General features: G+C 38.8%; 1 protein-coding gene across 1 annotated transcript in view; it reads right to left on the reverse strand.

The window, feature by feature from the left end:
• Window positions 1-13,159, reverse strand: part of FHIT (fragile histidine triad diadenosine triphosphatase) — a 992,759-nt gene extending 979,600 nt beyond the window's left edge. Inside the window, exon 1 of the mRNA XM_031938250.1 lies at window positions 12,948-13,159. Within this exon, the coding sequence (XP_031794110.1) occupies window positions 12,948-13,144 (197 nt within the window). The 5' untranslated portion in view covers window positions 13,145-13,159. The remainder of the gene's footprint in view (window positions 1-12,947) is intronic.
• Between the last annotated feature and the right edge of the window lie 4,625 nt (window positions 13,160-17,784).

The raw sequence follows: 17,784 nt of genomic DNA on the forward strand, positions 1-17,784 counted from the left end.
GAAAAAAGAGATATCCTTCCACCTCCCAACCTTCACCCCCCTCCCCCCCTTCTCCATTCCTATAATTAGGTCTATGGAGGGACATAGAGGCAAAAAGGACACCATAACTAACAACATTTGAGATGGCATAGGGCCTAATTTTCTACTATATAATTACTGCCAGAAGAGGTCACCAATCTCCCTAACCTTTTCCTTTGAAGGAAATAGCTAGGGATCTCTCCCATCCCTTGAAGCTGAGGTGCTAGTTGTCTTGTTGCAGAATGGATAGCCAAAGTAAGTTGTACAATTTCCTACAAGTCTCCACTGAAATGCGTTCCATTGGGGTTCTCTATTCAAGTGAAATAAATGACCAAGACTTCTGACAACTAACTCTCCTTAAAGTCCTCGTAATCACAGAGTATTTTCTGCTGCTTCTTTGTAGGTTTCTCTTTGGGCAACAGAACACAATAATTGGACCACTGACAAACCATCACTAATTATTAAGTATACAATTAATGCTTCTAAATGGATTCTGATTCTGGGGGGAACGGAAGTGCACTCATTGAGAATTTCCGAGTAATTCAAACTAAAAAGGAAATTTATTTAAAAAATTAAATTCACTTCAAGTACCAAATCCTCAACAAAATGATGACTCTGGAATTTAAGTTTAGAAGTTTAGGAGAATCAAAGCCATTCACTTAAAAGATTTGAAAAAACCAAAAGGTTGAGCTAGCAAAAGCTTATGTTGACCATCCCTTAGTATAACAACATTCCAAAGAGAAATAATAGGATTCATTAAAATGTATTCATTATAACTTTTACCCAGATACCCCTTGGCTTCAAGGGTCACTTTCCTCTGGACACTAGGATGTTACCTGGCTTAGAAATAGAACTTAATTGAAAACCCCTTGAAGTCAAAGATTTTTTCATTTTGGTTTACATGCTTTTCTTGTCCTTATATTCACAGTGTCTGGTAGATAGTAAGTGGTTGATAAATACTTCTTGAAATATTTACTGACAAAAGGGTAGGGGTCTATTGCAGCCAGCCCTTACAAATTCTCCAGAGCCTAAATTTTCAGTGTGGGCATTTATTCATTAGAAATTTATAAAGGCCACAAATCAGACCTTGATTTATCGTTTTGCTGATACTTAAGAGATGGATAAAATGTTAATAATACAAATGAAACTTAAATGTGAGTTGTGTTCATTTATTTTTCTGGAAAGCTGGATATTAAACCTTTACTATCATACCCCTGCAAAGGAGTATACTGTATCCTTCTCAAATGGTCGGTTTAAAAAGATTTTTTTTCAAAAAAGCATCATACAATCATAGAATTCTCTAAAGGACATATCAGGACAACATTAAAAGTGATGATAATTCCTGTTATTATTTTTGTAGAATAACAATGATAATTATAATTAATTATACATGCAACAAACTCTGGTTTTATAGAGAATACTTCTTTCTACCCGTTAGCTTTCCTTTGTTGAGGAAGATCTAGGTTGAAACTCCATCTCAGACACATCCTGGCTATGTGACCCTTCACCTTTGAGGGCTTGGGACAGCTGGCTAAGACTATAAATTATGAAGATCTATAGGGATTGTTTGTCTGTGTGGATTCACAGGAAGATGGAAATAAACTGGAAAATTCTTACTGGCTTAGAAAGACTTTGTAAGAATTTGCCTTTGGTAGATGGTAAGTACCTGAGAGCACCTTATGAGGCACTGCTTCCTCCAACTAGAGAATGTCATCTGAGGAAAGGGATCAGCAGTTAATCTTGCCTTACTATTATTAAAATAATAATGATGATGATAATGGATAATTGAATCACAGGACCCACAGGAATTGGGTCACAATTGAATTATGACCATGAATTATAGGAAAAAGTCTAACATTTAAAAAACATGTTACATGCTAATCCTCTGACTAATAGCATTATTAATAAATAACTAAAGAGTACATTTTTCAACTGGTCTTCTAGCTTCCATGGGAACATTCTGACTGTGACATAATTTTTAAATTAGTGGGTTTATTCATAGTTTTATATTAGTAAATGTCAACCTTCTTACTAATTAGGAAATTCAGAAAATCCACAGTGGTATTAATTTTCAAAATGTATGGGGCATGAAAATGGGGGGAGAAGAATAAAGAGACCATTAACATTTTTCACAGGGCATTTATTATCATCAAATCCAATGCAAAGCTGAAACTATTAACCTGTTTTTAGAACACATTTTGAATGGCTTAGATGGAACATGTTGCTGTCACAAAGAAAAAGAAAGTCTCCTTTATTGCAAAATGTTCTTGCCCCAAAAGGTACTCCTGGTTATATCTAAATTTTTTTCCTGATAAAACTTTCTCAGTTGTGGTTGGTGAGTTTAACTTCTTGCCTTCAATTGTGCTAAATGATGCACTTTTAGAATGGTTTTTTTGTCTAACAGGGTTTTATCATTTCTTTACTGATGTTTTCCACTGAGTTCCTCATCCACTTTCCCTTACTTGAAAGAATAATGGGCTGGATAATGTCAGGATCTTCTGAAGTCACCTACCAAGTGGTTAGTTAATTTAAATTTCTTATTATAATTGCTTTAATTATTTTGACACCAAAAGGAAAGCTCTCTATTATTCCCTTCCCACTAACCTATGGGAAGGATGTCTGTCTAGCTTGTTTGACCTCCAAGTTCAAAAAGATTTTAGAAAGTCTTGTCTTCTCATAGATACTTTTATGGAGGAACATTAAATATAAAATGAATGTATCTATTTTCTTATTTTCTTTTAACTACGTATTCCTTTTGTTAACATTGTGTAGTCTTGTCATGCGGGTGGCCATGATAATCATGTTGAATCCTAGGGGCATCAGGACATAAGGTCTTTCTCTTCCCTTTCTTAAGTATTCTTGGCTATAAGCAGGTCAGGGGTCACTACCAACAGTCATATGGAGAAACTCTCCTGGAAGAAGACCCAGTCAGCTTCTCTCTGACCATAGAGATGTTTGATAACTACACCAAAGAAAATTGTTTGTTGTTACTGTTGTTAATGATTCAGTTTTTAGTGAAACCCACTGAAAATAGTATTGGAATTTGCAACTAGTAGGGGATTCATCTGGTTAGGACATTAAGTTGGAGGCAACTTTTATTCTTCATTGCGTCCTCTGGTTGATATAACCTAGAATTAATTGAACAAAATAGATCTTGGTGAAATAGCTAAATATCTACGCATCTTTAGTGGTGGTAATAGTGGTAGTAGTAATAATAGTTGTAGTAGTGGTAGTAGTAGTAGGGGTGATTGTAGTGGTGATGATAGTAATGTATTAATAGTAGTAGTGATAGTAATAGTGTTAATATTGTTAGTAGTGGTGTTGATAGTAGTAATAGTATAGTAATAGTAGTAGCGCAAATTTAAATAAACACAAAGATTTGCAAAGCATTTTATGAATATGATCTCATTTTATCCTCATAATAACCATGAAAAGCAGGTACAATTATTATTCTCTTTTTACAGATGAGGAAACTGAGGCAAAAATAATTTAAGTGACTGGCCCAGAATCCCACAGCTAAGAAGCTTCTGAGAACTGAATTTGAATGATTTTCTTAATGCCAGGTCTATGTTCTATCCACTATGCTAATGGATGTTCATATATAAGTATCCACATAGGTACTATTACATATCTTTCAGATTGTCTAAGATGACAGGAAAAGATAATGATGAATATTGGAGGGGATGTGGGAAAACTGGGACACTGGTACATTGTTGGTGGAATTGCGAATGGATCCAACCATTCTGGAGAGCAATCTGGAACTATGCCCCAAAAGTTATCAAACTGTGCATACCTTTTGATGTCCCAAAGGGATCTTAAAGGAGGGAAAGGGACCCACATGTCCGAAAAAGTTTGTGGCAGCGCTTTTTGTAGTGGCAAGAAACTAGAAACTAAATGGATGCCCATCACTTGGAGAATGGCTAAATAAGTTATGGTACATTAATGTAATGGAATATTATTGTTCTGTAAGAAATGACCAGCAGAATGATTTCATATACCACAATTTACCCAACCATTCTCCAATTGATGGGCATTCCTTCATTTTCCAGTTTCTAGCCACTACAAACAGGGTTGCCCCAAACATTTTGGCACATACAGGTCCCTTTCCCTTCTTTAGTATCTCTTTGGGGTATAAGCCCAGTAGTAACACTGCTGGGTCACAGGGTATGCACGTTTGGTAACTTTTTGGGCATAATTCCAGATTGCTCTCCAGAATGGTTGGATTCATTTACAACTCCACCAACAATGCATCGGTGTCCCAGTTTTCCTGCATCCCCTCCAACATTCATCATTATTTTTTCCTGTCATCTTAGCCAAAACTAATGCCATTATCTGTTCATATCCTTTGGCCATTTATCAATTGGAGAATGGCTTGATTTCTTATAAATTAGAGTCAGTTCTCTATATATTTTGGAAATGAGGCCTTTATCAGAACCTTTAACTGTGAAAATGTTTTCCCAGTTTGTTGTTTCCCTTCTAATCTTGTTTGCATTAGTTTTGTCTGTACAAAGGCTTTTTAATTTGATATAATCAAAATTTTCTATTTTGTGATCAATAATAGTGTCTGGTTCATCTTTGGTCACAAATTTCTTCGTCCCTCACAGGTCTGAGAGATAAACCATCCTATGTCCCTCTAATTTATTTATAATCTCGTTTTTTATGCCTAAATCATGGACCCATTTTGATTTTATCTTGGTATATGGTGTTAAGTGTGGGTCCATGCCTAATTTCCAGCAGAATGATTTCAGAAATGCCTGGAGAGTGAATTGTTGCTGGGTGAAGTGAGTAGAACCAAGAGAACATTGTACACAGCAACAACAAAATTATGTGATGATCAACTGTGGTGAACTTGGCTCTTTTCAGCAATGAGATGATTTTGGCCACTTCCAATAGACTTGTGATGGAGAGAGCCATCCACATCCAGAGAGAGGACTCTGGGACTGAGTGTGGACCACAACATAGGATTTTCATCTTTTTGTTGTTGTTTGCTTGTTTTTTGTTTTTCTTATTTTTTTCCTTTTTAATCTGATTTTTCTTGTGCTGCATGAAAATTGTAGAAATTTGTATAGAAGAAAGAAAAGAGAGAGGAGAGACAGGGAGGGAGGGAGAGAGGGAGGAGAGGACAGAGAGGAGCGAGCGCATGCTGTGTTTTACCTGGAATGAAGAAGACATTTACTATAATGTGACTGGTCTAGTCACTTAACTAACTCTCAGACTTTGTTTCCTTATCTATAGAACAAGAACAGTAATAATGCTGAGTTCATACGGTTGCCATGAAAATCAAATGGCAGAATTAGGCAGAACACTTTCTAAGCTTTAGAGTATTATGTAAATATGAGTTCATGCATATATGAAGATGGACATGAATATGAAGCTATGTGATCCTGGTTGAGTCCCTGAATCTCGGTGAGATTCAGTTTTTTAGCTTCTAAAATTTTTATAAAAACACTAATGCTGTAATTCCCTCCCTCCCTGTCTCTCCCCATCTGTCTCTCTTTCTGTCTCTGTCTCTCTCCCTCTCTGTCTCTTTGTCTCTTTCTTCATCTGTCTCTCCGTTTCTCCTTCTCTCTTTATCTGTCTCTCTCTCTCCCCCTTTCTCCCCTGTCTCTCTCTCTCTCCCTCCCTCCCTCTCTCTCTTTCCTTTCTCTCTCTGTCTCTCTCCTTTCTCTCTCTCTCTCTCTCTCTCTCTCTCTCTCTCTCTCTCTCTCTCTCTCTCTCTCTCTATATATATATATATATATATATATAAACATCTGACTGTGATTTATATGGGGCAGCTAGGTGGCTCAGTGGCTAAAGCACTGAATCTGGACTTGTTCAAATCCAGCCTCATACACTTACTAGCTAGTCAAGTTACTTAACCTGTCCATCTTTATTTACTGCAGAAGGAAATGGCAAACCACTCCAGTATCTTTGCCAAGAAAAATCCATATGGAGTGACAAAGAATTAGATACAACCAAACAAGAACAGCAGTTTGCAAAATGATTCATGTATGTTATCTCATTGACCTTCACAACAAGCCTGAGAGGCAGGTGCTACTGTTATTCCTATTTCCCAGATGAGGAAATTAAATCCAAGAGAAGGTAAGTGACTTGCCAGGATCACATATCTAGTAATTATCTGAGGCCGGATTTGAATTCAAGTCTTCAAGGAATACTGCTATCTACTACTCTACCTGGGATACCAATAAAAGTGTTTATATATACATCATATAGCATTTATTACCTAGGAAATATGATTTATTCTCTATTGTGATAGAATTCACGAGTCATCAAGCATTTATACAAACAAACCAGCAATCAGCACAGTACAGGGCATACAGAAGGCACTTTATAAAATACATGGCAATTAAATTGTACCAAAAGCATAGTTTCCCCTCTTTCCCCATTCATCCTTGCCATAATTAATTGATTAAATTTGTCACTGTCAAACACAAACAACCAAGCAGCTATAAGACACTTGCTATGTGCTAAATACCACGTAGGAGACACAAGAACTAAACTAAAATCCTCTCTGCTCAGTGCATTCCAAATAATAGACACCAACCAGTCTAGGCTTGAAGAGATGGACATTGGGAAATGATGCTTATTCCAAGTGAACTAGTGACTCAGACTCTCTGTAAAGTGATTTTCAACATGGTTGGTTCGCCTACAATTGCAGCTTATTGAGCAGACCAGGTCAACCAAAGGATTTCTTCTATTGGAAATGGAGATAAAAAGGGAAGGATCAGGTCGTTATCCACTGCAGCTGGCTGCTGATGCCATTCAAAGAAAAATTAAGGTCAAAGAAGAGAAGAGTCTTTGTTGGATTTTCTCCTAGGAGTCATGGGAAATGGCGTGTACAATTTTGAGTGTCGAGCTACTGTGGGTAACAAAATAATAGTGTCTGCCTACATGGAGACACGGACACACACACACTTTAAGGTCAAAGAAGAGAAGAGTCTTTGTTGGATTTTCTCCTAGGAGTCATGGGAAATGGCGTGTACAATTTTGAGTGTCGAGCTACTGTAGGTAACAAAATAATAGTGTCTGCCTACATGGAGACACGGACACACACACACACACACACACACACACACACACACACACCCCAGTCCCTGTAACCTTATAAACTAGCCTGGTCCTACCACCACAAGTTGTTTCCACAACTCCTAGAATCTCCACTATATCATTAAGAGAAGTTAAACCACAAACCCTTTAATTAAAGATTAATAGTAAAAAAAAAAAAAAGTTTAAAAAATCAATAGCAAAATTGGAGAAATCTTTGTCAGTCGCTTTAGAAAATGGTGATGTGCCTTGAAATGTCAGGAATGAGGGGCAATCCTGTAGTGGGAACCACTGCCCTAATGGATTCCTCTATAATTTGGGTCTTGAGTATGGTTATCAAGTTAAGTAGGTATGGAGACAGAGAGAGACAAAGAGACATAATAAGATAATTCTATAGAAAGAGCAAGACTAATACACATGTACTCTGTGTGTGAGAGCGGATGTGTGTGGATGTTTGTGTGGGCCAGCCTTCTAAAATTTATCCCATAGCCCCTTGGGGTCATGGCTAAATACATACACACGTACACAGAGACACCAATTAAAACATGATGAAAATATCTCTGAACTTTACCCAGTGCCTGTTTTGTCATGAAAACCGAGCCAAACTTTCCCCCAAATTTCCACTGACCAGACAAGGCCACTACAGCTTCCTTTTAAAGAATTGGAAATCGAGGGAATTCTCATCAATGAGAGAATGGTTGCATGAGGTAAGGTGTATGAATGTAATAGAATATTATTGCTCTATGAGAAAAGAGGAGCAGGCTGATTTCAGAAAAAATTGGAAAGACTTATCTGAACCGATGCTGAGTGAAGGGAGCAGAATCAGAACATTGTACAAAGTAACAGCAACATTGGGCCATGATCAACTACAACAGACTTTGCTCTTCTCAGCAATGCAGTGATCCAAGACAGTTCCAAAAGATTCATGATGAAAAATGGCATCCATATTCAGAGAAAGAACTATGGAGTCTGAATGTAGATCAAAGCATATATTTCTCACTTTGTCTTTTCTTTCTTACGGTTTTTCTCTTTTGTTCTGATTTTTCATTCACAACATGACTAATATGGAAATAAATTTAACATGTATAACATAGATTACTTATTGTCTTAGGGAGGGGAGAATAAAGGGAGGGAGGGACAAAGATTTGGCATTCAAAATCATACAAAAATGAATGTTGAAAAGTATCTTTATATGTAATTGAAGAAAAAAAATACTATTAAGTGGAAAAAGAATAAAGAAGCCAATTTGAGATATTTCCTGGCAAGTCTGTTTCCTTCTTGTCCCCCGAGGACTATCTCTTCATTATGTATAGCAGGACAGGGCATGAAGAACATGTAGATATATAATTAAAAAGTCAGAAATGCCTTTTTAATATATAAAAAAGAAATCATTCATTTGAAGAGAAGTATAAGTTTTGCTTAATGATACTATTAGGGCTGTAACTCTAGTAATTTCTCCTAGAACAGGAGCTCTTAACCTAGGTCCATGAGGATACATGAATTTGAATATTATTATAGCTAACATTTATATAATGTCTACCATGTGCTAAGCACTTTACAGATATCTCATTTGATCCACACCACAACCCTGGGGGTTGGGGCCATTATTCTCCCCATTTTACATATAAGGAAACAAAGTCATGTGGGTAATAAATATCTACAGCTGGATTTAAACTCATATTTCCTTTATTTTCATTAACTTTTTTTCTTTTTTTTCATTAACTTCTAATTAAAATTGTAGTAGTTGAGAACGTTCTTACATTAGTAGAAGGAGTAGCTATTTCTAATAATAGCTAGCATTTATAAAGTGCTTTAAAAACATTATGTAATTTTCTCCTTACAACAATCCTGGATGGTAGGTACTGTTATTATCCTTCTTTACAGATGCAGGATCTCGAGCACAGAGAATTTTAGTTATATGCCCAGGGTCACACAGGCAAATAAAACTGGATTTGAATTCAGGTCTCCCTGACTTCCTGGCTGCAAGTTCAATACTCTATATATGGGAAGTTCACAGGTCTAATCCCCATCCTTACTCCCATATCTCATTCATCCTTGAGTGTGTTCTGAATAATAACTGTGGCTCAAGTCACAATCCACTTTTTCCTATTACAGCAATGTCCATTTTACGCCCCAATTGAGCAGGGTATTGACAAAGAACAAGTTAATGTTGCAGGAAACAGCCCTTAAATAGGACCCTATTTCAAGAGTCTACCCTATGGAACAGTTGGTTTGGAATTTATAACTTCAAAGAACAGCATTCCCATTCAGTTTTTATCCTCTCAACTGTGAAAGGCTCATATAGTGCCTCGAGTCGTCATCTAACAAGATCCCATTCAAAAGTATTGAAGAACTGAGCAAAGAGGATCATGGGTGCCATTCCCATGAGAACTCCTCAGCTCCATTCCAACAGCCCACCTTGCTCTCAGCATTTTGGAAATCTGTGACCACTAGTCACAAGAATAATCATGGATAATTACTACTAAAGAGCTAATTTGCTTTACAGTTATTATCTCATTTGATCTAAACAATCCGGAGAGGTAGGTGCTATTATTATTCCCATTTTCCAGTTGAGAAAACTGAGGCAAACATAGCTTCCCTAGGGTCACACGGCCACTATATGTCTGGGACCACATTTGAACTCAGGTCTTCCGGCTTGTGAGTCAATATTAAGATGTATATCAGAAATATACATGTTTATATAGCATGAATAAATGCACATATTTGCAAGGTAGACAAATATTATGTCATTTGGGAGGGAGGACACCAGCAAATAAGAGTTTCTTTAATCTGGAGGTTCCTCTAAATCTAGGGTCCACTGAAAGCTTAAAAAAAATAAAACTATATTTTAATGTTATCATTTTCTTTGTAACTTTATATATTTTGTTTTATGTATTTAGAAATGACTCTAAGAAGGCATCCCTAGATTGCCCGAGGGGACCAGAACACACAAAAAAGGTGAGAAAATCCTAAGTCTCTCCCAAGTGTCACCCACTTAAAGTTAGGCTATTATTTCAGATTTCCTCCCCAAGTAAACCCTGGAGGAGCAGGCCTGTGGTGCTGTTCTAATTTCAATGAATAATGCAGAAATCAAAAGTAGTGATTAAGAACACTGAATAATATATTGGCAATTCTGCAATTGAGGGGGAAAAATTCTCATCCAGGCAAAGAGCTTCATCAATAGCATTTATTAGTATTATTATTTTTGACATCATAGATTGTTTTACTGCTGAGGGAATAGAGTTGGTGAAAAGCCTGCAAGCAGCAGGGATTGTGGATCTAAGTCAATAGGCCAGCCCTGGGTTTAGTAACGTGGAGTGTGTCGGTCATGTGCCATACTAAGAGTATGAGACTATGACATTAATGTCAATTTGTGGACCAAAGAACAGAGAATTGTGTGGGTGGGAATGGAAGAGAGGGGAGGTTTTGGAGAGAACAGAGCAAGTTATAGATTCGGAAGTAATGGTGTATTACATGAGCGGAGAAGGAAATTCTATAAGAGAATTGACTAGGATTCTAAAAATGCAAAATAGACTTTGAAAATGAAAATAAGTAAGATCAAGGGGAAAAAAAGATAAAGGAAAAAAAAAAACCCAAGGTCCCTTCCAGGTCTAAATTTATGATTCTGTCACGGATGACTTAACTTTCATTATTCTCATCAGCATTAATAATAATAATAGCAAGCACTAATAAAGAGCTTTAGGGTTGGCAGAAATCTCATTTGATAACCACATTTGATCATCACAACAACCCTGGACGTAGGTGTTATGATTATATCATTGATAAGGAAACTGAAGCAGAGAGAACATAAGGGGACTTGCCCAGGGTCACATAGTTAGACACTGTGTATGGGAGAATTATAAAATTAGATCTTCCTTAATCCAATGCTTTGTGCCATTGTGCAATGAGTAAAATGAGGGGAGGGCCTCATTCAGGCCCCTTTTTGATCTCAGGTTTTGTCCTCTTAAAATCAACAATCTCTCAAGGGACCCCAAAATACACAACTTCTGGAAAGACATGAAAACTAATGAGCGAAATACAGAGAAGAAAGAAGAGAAGAAGAGATGTGTGGAGAAAACGAATGGACATCTCAAGAAATATTTATTAAGAGCCTTCTGTGTACCAGGCACTGTTCTAAGCATATGTAACTGACAGGGATAGTTTTATCCCTATCTGTTCTCTCTTTTACCGCCATCACTGACATCTCACTTACATCAAAGTTAAGTTGATTTATATTCATATTTAACATATAAATATATTTATATTTTTATAACTATATTAATGCATAAGATCTGTCCAATGTGGAATCATTACATGAAAACATGAATTGTATATTATACATAATTAATATATAAAATGTTTATATTAATAATTATTATAGGAATCAGTAGATAATACTTGACAATCTGCAAAGTACTTTACAAGCGATATCTCAGTAGATCCCCCAAACCACTCTGGGAGGTAGGTTCTTAATCTCATTTCAAGGTGAGGAAATGGAGGTTAAATGACAGGTGTAGGAATTTGGAACTATGCTCAAAAAGTTATTAAACTGTGCATACCCTTTGATCCAGCAGTATTTCTACTGGGCTTATACCCCAAAGAGATACTAAAGGAGGGAAAGGGCCCTGTATGTGCCAAAATGTTTGTGGCGGCCCTGTTTGTAGTGGACAGAAGCTGGAAAATGAATGGATGCCCATCAATTGGAGAATGGTTAAGTAAATTGTGGTATATGAATGTTATGGAAAATTATTGTTCTGTAAGAAACGACCAGCAGGATGAATGCAGAGAGGCCTGGAGAGACTGACAGGAACTGATGCTGAGGGAAATGAGCAGAACCAGGAGATCATTATATACCTCAACAACGATACTGTATGAGGATGTATTCTGATGGAAGTGGATTTTTTCGACAAAGAGAAGATCTAACTCAGTTTCAATTGATCAAGGATGGACAGAAGCAGCTACACCCAAAGAAAGAACACTGGGAAATGACTGTAAACTGTTTGCATTTTTGTTCTTCTTCCCTGGTTATTTCTACCTTCTAAATCCAAGTCTCCCTGAGCAACAAGAGAACTGTTGGGTTCTGCACACATATATTGTATCCAAGATCTACTGTAATCTATTTAACATGTATAGGACTGCTTTGCCATCTTTGGGGAGAGGATGGAGGGAGGGAGGGGAAAAATCGGAACAGAAGTGAGAGCAAGGGATAATGTTGTAAAAATTTACCCTGGCATGGGTTCTGGCAATAAAAAGTTATTAAAAAAAAAAAAAATGACACGCGTAGGGCCACACACTAAGTGCCAAAGGTAAGATTCGAACACAGGTTTTCCTAATTCCAAATCGATCGTCTGCTGGGATAGAGGGGAAAGATCCTGGAATTGAGAATGGCTGCGCTTCACTGGGGATGGGAAAACTCGCAATCCCCGGCTGTGATCTCCCTCTCCCGTCCCAGAACATCAGGAGGGATCTCTTTATTTCTCTACAAGTGGGAACCACAGTTGGATGGCAAGACCTCGCTGTTTGAGGCTCTCTGAAATCCTCCATGTCCAAGACCACTTCAAGCTCCTCACAGGGGAGCAGAGGCAGAGAGAGGTGCAAAGAGGCCATGCGGAGGCGGCCATGCCCCCGCCCTGTATGAGGAGAACCTCCCTGGTGCCTGTGAGGGATCATTCACTTTCTTTAATCTCCGCTGTCCCTCCCACCTTGGCCCGGCCCACAGCCGATTGAGCCTCTGCTTTCCCAGTAAGACGCGCGCCTCCAGTCTGTCCCCGCAGCCCCGCACGGCTCGTCCTCAGCCGCCCCGGAGCAGCCAGACTTGGGGGTTTCCCCCTGCGCTGCTCGGGCCCCTGCCTGAGGCCCTTTCCTCCTCCTGCACGCCTCACCTGGGCTTGTCGGGGAGCCGGGGCTCTGGCCGGCAGCGGCTGCGGCAGCGGGGCTTCCCACGTGGAGGAAGGCACAGGGAGAAACCGGTCCGGGCTGTTTTCTGTGTCTGGACCGCGGCCGGGAAGGCAGAATCAGGAAATACCTGGCCCGGCCCTTTACCGCTTCCTCCACAGGGGGAGGGGCCAGTGGGTCTCATCCTGACCCCTCCTTTTGTGGGGAGGACGGCGAGGAACTTTGATCGAGAGATTTGTGAGACTGACCAGTTTGCAGGGACTGCGCCAGCCCCTCACGGGGGGAAGAAGCGGGGGTTGTGATTTATGTTTCCCTCTCTTGTCATTTTAACTCCGTATTTATTGCAACTCTCCCTTCTTTCCACTCCAATTCCGCACCCCCCCCCCCTTCCCCTCACCTCTCACCTGAACTATTGTGAGAGCCTCCTATCTGACTCCCTGCCTTCTCTCCTCCACCGCCACCTTACCCACCCTTCAGCTGTCAGAATGATTTCCTAAAACACGTGCTCTTCTGATCAATAATCTCCCAGGGTTCCCTGTTTCTGTGAGGTTCAAATGCTTTGGCCCTTAGAGCCCTTCCAAAGTGCTTCCAAACCTGCTGTCCTGGATTTTTCAGATCTTGTTCCCCTTCCTGTCTGTTGTGTGGCCTTCTCACTGTTCCTCCCATCACCATGCCCTGACTTCACTTTACATAAGCTGTACCCTGTGCCCTGCCCCTTACTTCTACCTTTTAGAATCTCTAACTTCCTTCAAGGTTCAGGTTGAGTGTCCTCTTACGGGAACCTTTCCTAACTCCTACTTGTTGCCTGCTAGTGTGTGACCTACCTTGAATTTATTTTAAATCGATTTTTATAAGTATGTATTAGGTTTGGGGGACAAAGAGAGACAAAAAGAGACAGAAACAGAGAGTCATTTTGGGGAGAGTGTCCAAAGAAGGTAACCCAAATAGTGGAGGAAGTGAAGGTCATGTCATATGAGACTCAAAGGAACTACTGATATTTAATCAAAGGAAGAAAAGACAGGGAAAGAGGGCAGAAGGAAAGGAGAGACAGAGACAGCACCTACTAAGTGCCAAGCATTGCGCCAGGAGTTGGGGATCCAGCTTAAAACAATCTAGTCCCTGCCCTCAAGGAATTTACCTTCTTTCCTTCTAACAGTGCAGAATACAACTCATCTACATCTTCTTATCCCACATCACTCTTGGCCATAGGTGAAGACCGTGTATTTTTAAATCAGCAGGAGTCAGGAATTCAGGTTAGGGGAAAATCGTCAGTCTTTATTCTCAGTGAAGAAGGATCAGAGGTGGAAGAGAATCGGCGATAGCAATGTGTGCAGCTGAGTCAAGAAGCTAGCTCGACTAGCAGCCACACGACCAGCAGCTAGGAGAATGGAACCAAGGCCCAATCTCTTATCAGCTTCTCTTCCTGTCTCCCTCTGCCTCCACCCACCAAAATTGTCATTTCCTATACAACACATCAGGACTTGCACGGAGAGTGGGCAGGGACCATTCTTTATCCAATCATGTATATTAATAGAGTATAACCCAATTACTATTTAGCCTCACGTACTTGGGACCTCAGTGCATCAACTCAAACCTCAGCCCATTACAGCCATATACTTTTATAATTCCTCTATGGTAGGACTACCCAATGTAGAGGTGTTCTCTACATATTTTAATTGGTACCAATATAGCTTTTGGGTTATCCAGCCACTATATCGCCCTCTTTCCCTACATGACTGGTCTGTATCTTTTCTCATCACAGTTTTTGAATGCTACCTTTCTATATCACTTTAAACACACAAGTGATATAATGCAGCTTAATTATACCTATCCTACAGCTTCCATTTTTTTGCCCTTTAACAAGAGAACAATTTCTCCAGAATTCTAAAGCTACTGTTTCTATGGTGAGATGGAACATTCCCAACTAGACATATGGGAAACAGATGCTTGTACTAGCTGCCCACTATGAGTATTAGTATCCTGGGCCCTAGATCAAAGAACTCTCCGATGATAGAGATGCAAAGGATCTTAGAATTCATCTCCTTGACCCCTACCTTCCACTTAAAGTCAATTCAGTTCAATTCAACAAACATTGTAGTGAATAGAGTTGATCTTGAAATCAGGAAGGTGTTGACTTACCTGCCACCTCTGAACATACAAGCTGCATGATAGTGGACAAGACACTTAACCTATTAGTGCTCCAGGCAACTTTCTAAGACTATAAATTATAAAGCAGGTGCATCTGATCTGCATTGGTCTTGGGACTCTCCTCACTTGCTATTCCTAATACTAATGAAATCACTAATATAACAGCACTCTTTCCCAAAAATGTGCAAGAAATTATGTTAGATATTGGGGACACAAAGGTAACATGGCAAAAATGAAACATTCCCAGACTAAATGTAGAATTTACCTTTTGCATTAGGTGAAATTAATAGTTACACAGATAAATATGCACAGAGTATTTGCAGAATAAAATAATTTCAAGGAGATAGTTGGTGGGGGAGGCATAGAAAAGATGCTTTACTATGCCCAGAGAAAGAACTCTGGGAGATGACTAAAAACCATTACATTGAATTCCCAATCCCTATATCTATGCCCACCTGCATTTTTGATTTCCTTCACAAGCTAATTGTACAATATTTCAAAGTCTGATTCTTTTTGTACAGCAAAATAATGTTTTGGTCATGTATACTTATTGTGTATCTAATTTATATTTTAATTATTTAAACATCTACTGGTCATCCTGCCATCTAGGGGAGGGGGTGGGGGGGTAAGAGGTGAAAAATTGGAACAAGAGGTTTGGCAATTGTTAATGCTGTAAAGTTACCCATGCATATATCCTGTAAATAAAAGGCTATTAAAATTTTTAAAAAAATGTTTTAGGAAGTGGTATCAGAGATGAGTTTTGAAGGAAAGTGAGGATCAAAAGATGGGAAACTAAGGGAAAGTACATATCATATATGGAGAATTACACAACAGCATGGAGGTACAAATGGATTTTACTCAAAAGGAAAGTGAGGAACAGAAAGGCAAAGTGATTGCATAGTGAGCAGCAGCACTGAATTAGGCCACGAATGTCTGAACTCTCCTTTCAGTGCTCTTTCTACCACAGTGCCCTCTCTACCACTCTTTAGCTTAATCAACATTTAATGAATAGTGCTACTTCTTCAAGGAAGCCTTTTTTGCTTGGAAAAGTCCGTGTTAAACGAAACCCTATGATTTTAATCAATTTATTTAAATCAAAAAACAAAGTCTATATCAAAGGTCACTCTGTCCAAAAAAAGTTGATAAAATGTTAAGATATTATTACATCCAATCTTAGAGGAAGAGGCAGCTTTCTCTCTATGGCACATATCAAAAAGGTTCAATCTTCAAGGGCAGTGAAATTGATTTCAAATAGAAAAGTAATGGGAAAATGGCTTCCCACCTAACAGAGTGGAGAGCTGACAAAAAAGTATCCTTCTCTGTGCCTACTCTATCAATCCCATTTTACCAAACTGCCAGGTAGGGAAGTCTGAAAAACTCAGAATCTCTCTTGTTTTTGCATAGCCTTGAAAAAAATGTCAGCTAAATCTAATTGTGGATCTAGATACTTAAGCTGACATAGAAGTAGGTGTCTATTATCTATATCAACTTTTACAAAAATAAATAAATATGAAAATTTTGACTCCAAATAGCATAGATCTAGAGCTAGAAGAGATTCAGAAACCATCTAGTTCACACACATCCCTTTTACAGATAAGGGAAACTGAGGCCTCGTGGATCAGGTAATTTGTCCAAGGCTAATTAGGAAAATATAACTTTTGATATAGAAAAAATGAGCCTCATGTATATACTTCCCAGCTGTCACTCCAAATTTATCTTACTTCCACTTCTGCTATCATTCTCATTTCTCTTTCCTGGAGTGCAATCTTGGACTGTGGCCCTGGAGTCACCCTGGGCTCTGATAGGTGAGCTTTTACCAAACCTTCCTAGAACTAGACTTACAATGGCACTTCCTGGCTACCACTCCCAAATCAGACTGATATCCTATATATCTTACCTTCTCTCTGTTTAGAATCTTTGAGTTCAGGGACTATCTTGCTTGAATAATCAAGCACAGTGCTCAGGACAGTGCCTGGAAGTGTTTAGAAAAGGAATAAATGCAGCTCCTTCTCTTTCTTGTTCTCCTCTTCCTCATCTTCCTTCTCCTTCTTCTTTTCCTCTCTTTGTCTCTGTCTCTCTCTGTGTGTCTCTGTCTGTTTCTTTATGTCTGTGTGTCTGTCTCTTTCTCTCCCTCTCCTTCTCCCTCTTTTCCTCGCTCCCTCTCCTCACTCTATGTGTATGTGTTTCTCTCTCTCTCTCTCTCTCTCTCTCTCTCTCTCTCTCTCCATCTTTATCATCTACATATCTCTATCTATCTATCTATCTAAAGTATTAAGTGAAGAAAATAATGGCAGGGAAAAAAGTCTCATAATCTTGTAGAGAGACTGCCAGCCTGGAAGAAAACAATTATAACTAATGATCAGAAAGAAAACCCATCTCTACTTTTGAATGTTCCATCACAGTACCAGTTTGGGGGTGACCAATGGGTCATTGCATGCAGAGGATCCAGTAATGGCTATTGCTACTTCAAATTCCTCCCCTTAATCTTCCTCTAACAGCCCATCTATCTGCTTCCTTTTTTTCCAGAGAATGAGGATAAACTATATATCTATCATCTTGTACAGCACCAAAATAAGGGGGGAGATGAATATTTCAATTTAATCCAATATGCATTTATTAGGTGAAAGGCATTATGTCAGGTCCAAGAAATGCAAAGACAAGAAAAAGGAAGGAAAA

The sequence above is a fragment of the Sarcophilus harrisii genome, chromosome 1 (genome assembly GCF_902635505.1).
Source record: "Sarcophilus harrisii chromosome 1, mSarHar1.11, whole genome shotgun sequence".
NCBI lineage: Eukaryota > Metazoa > Chordata > Mammalia > Dasyuromorphia > Dasyuridae > Sarcophilus > Sarcophilus harrisii.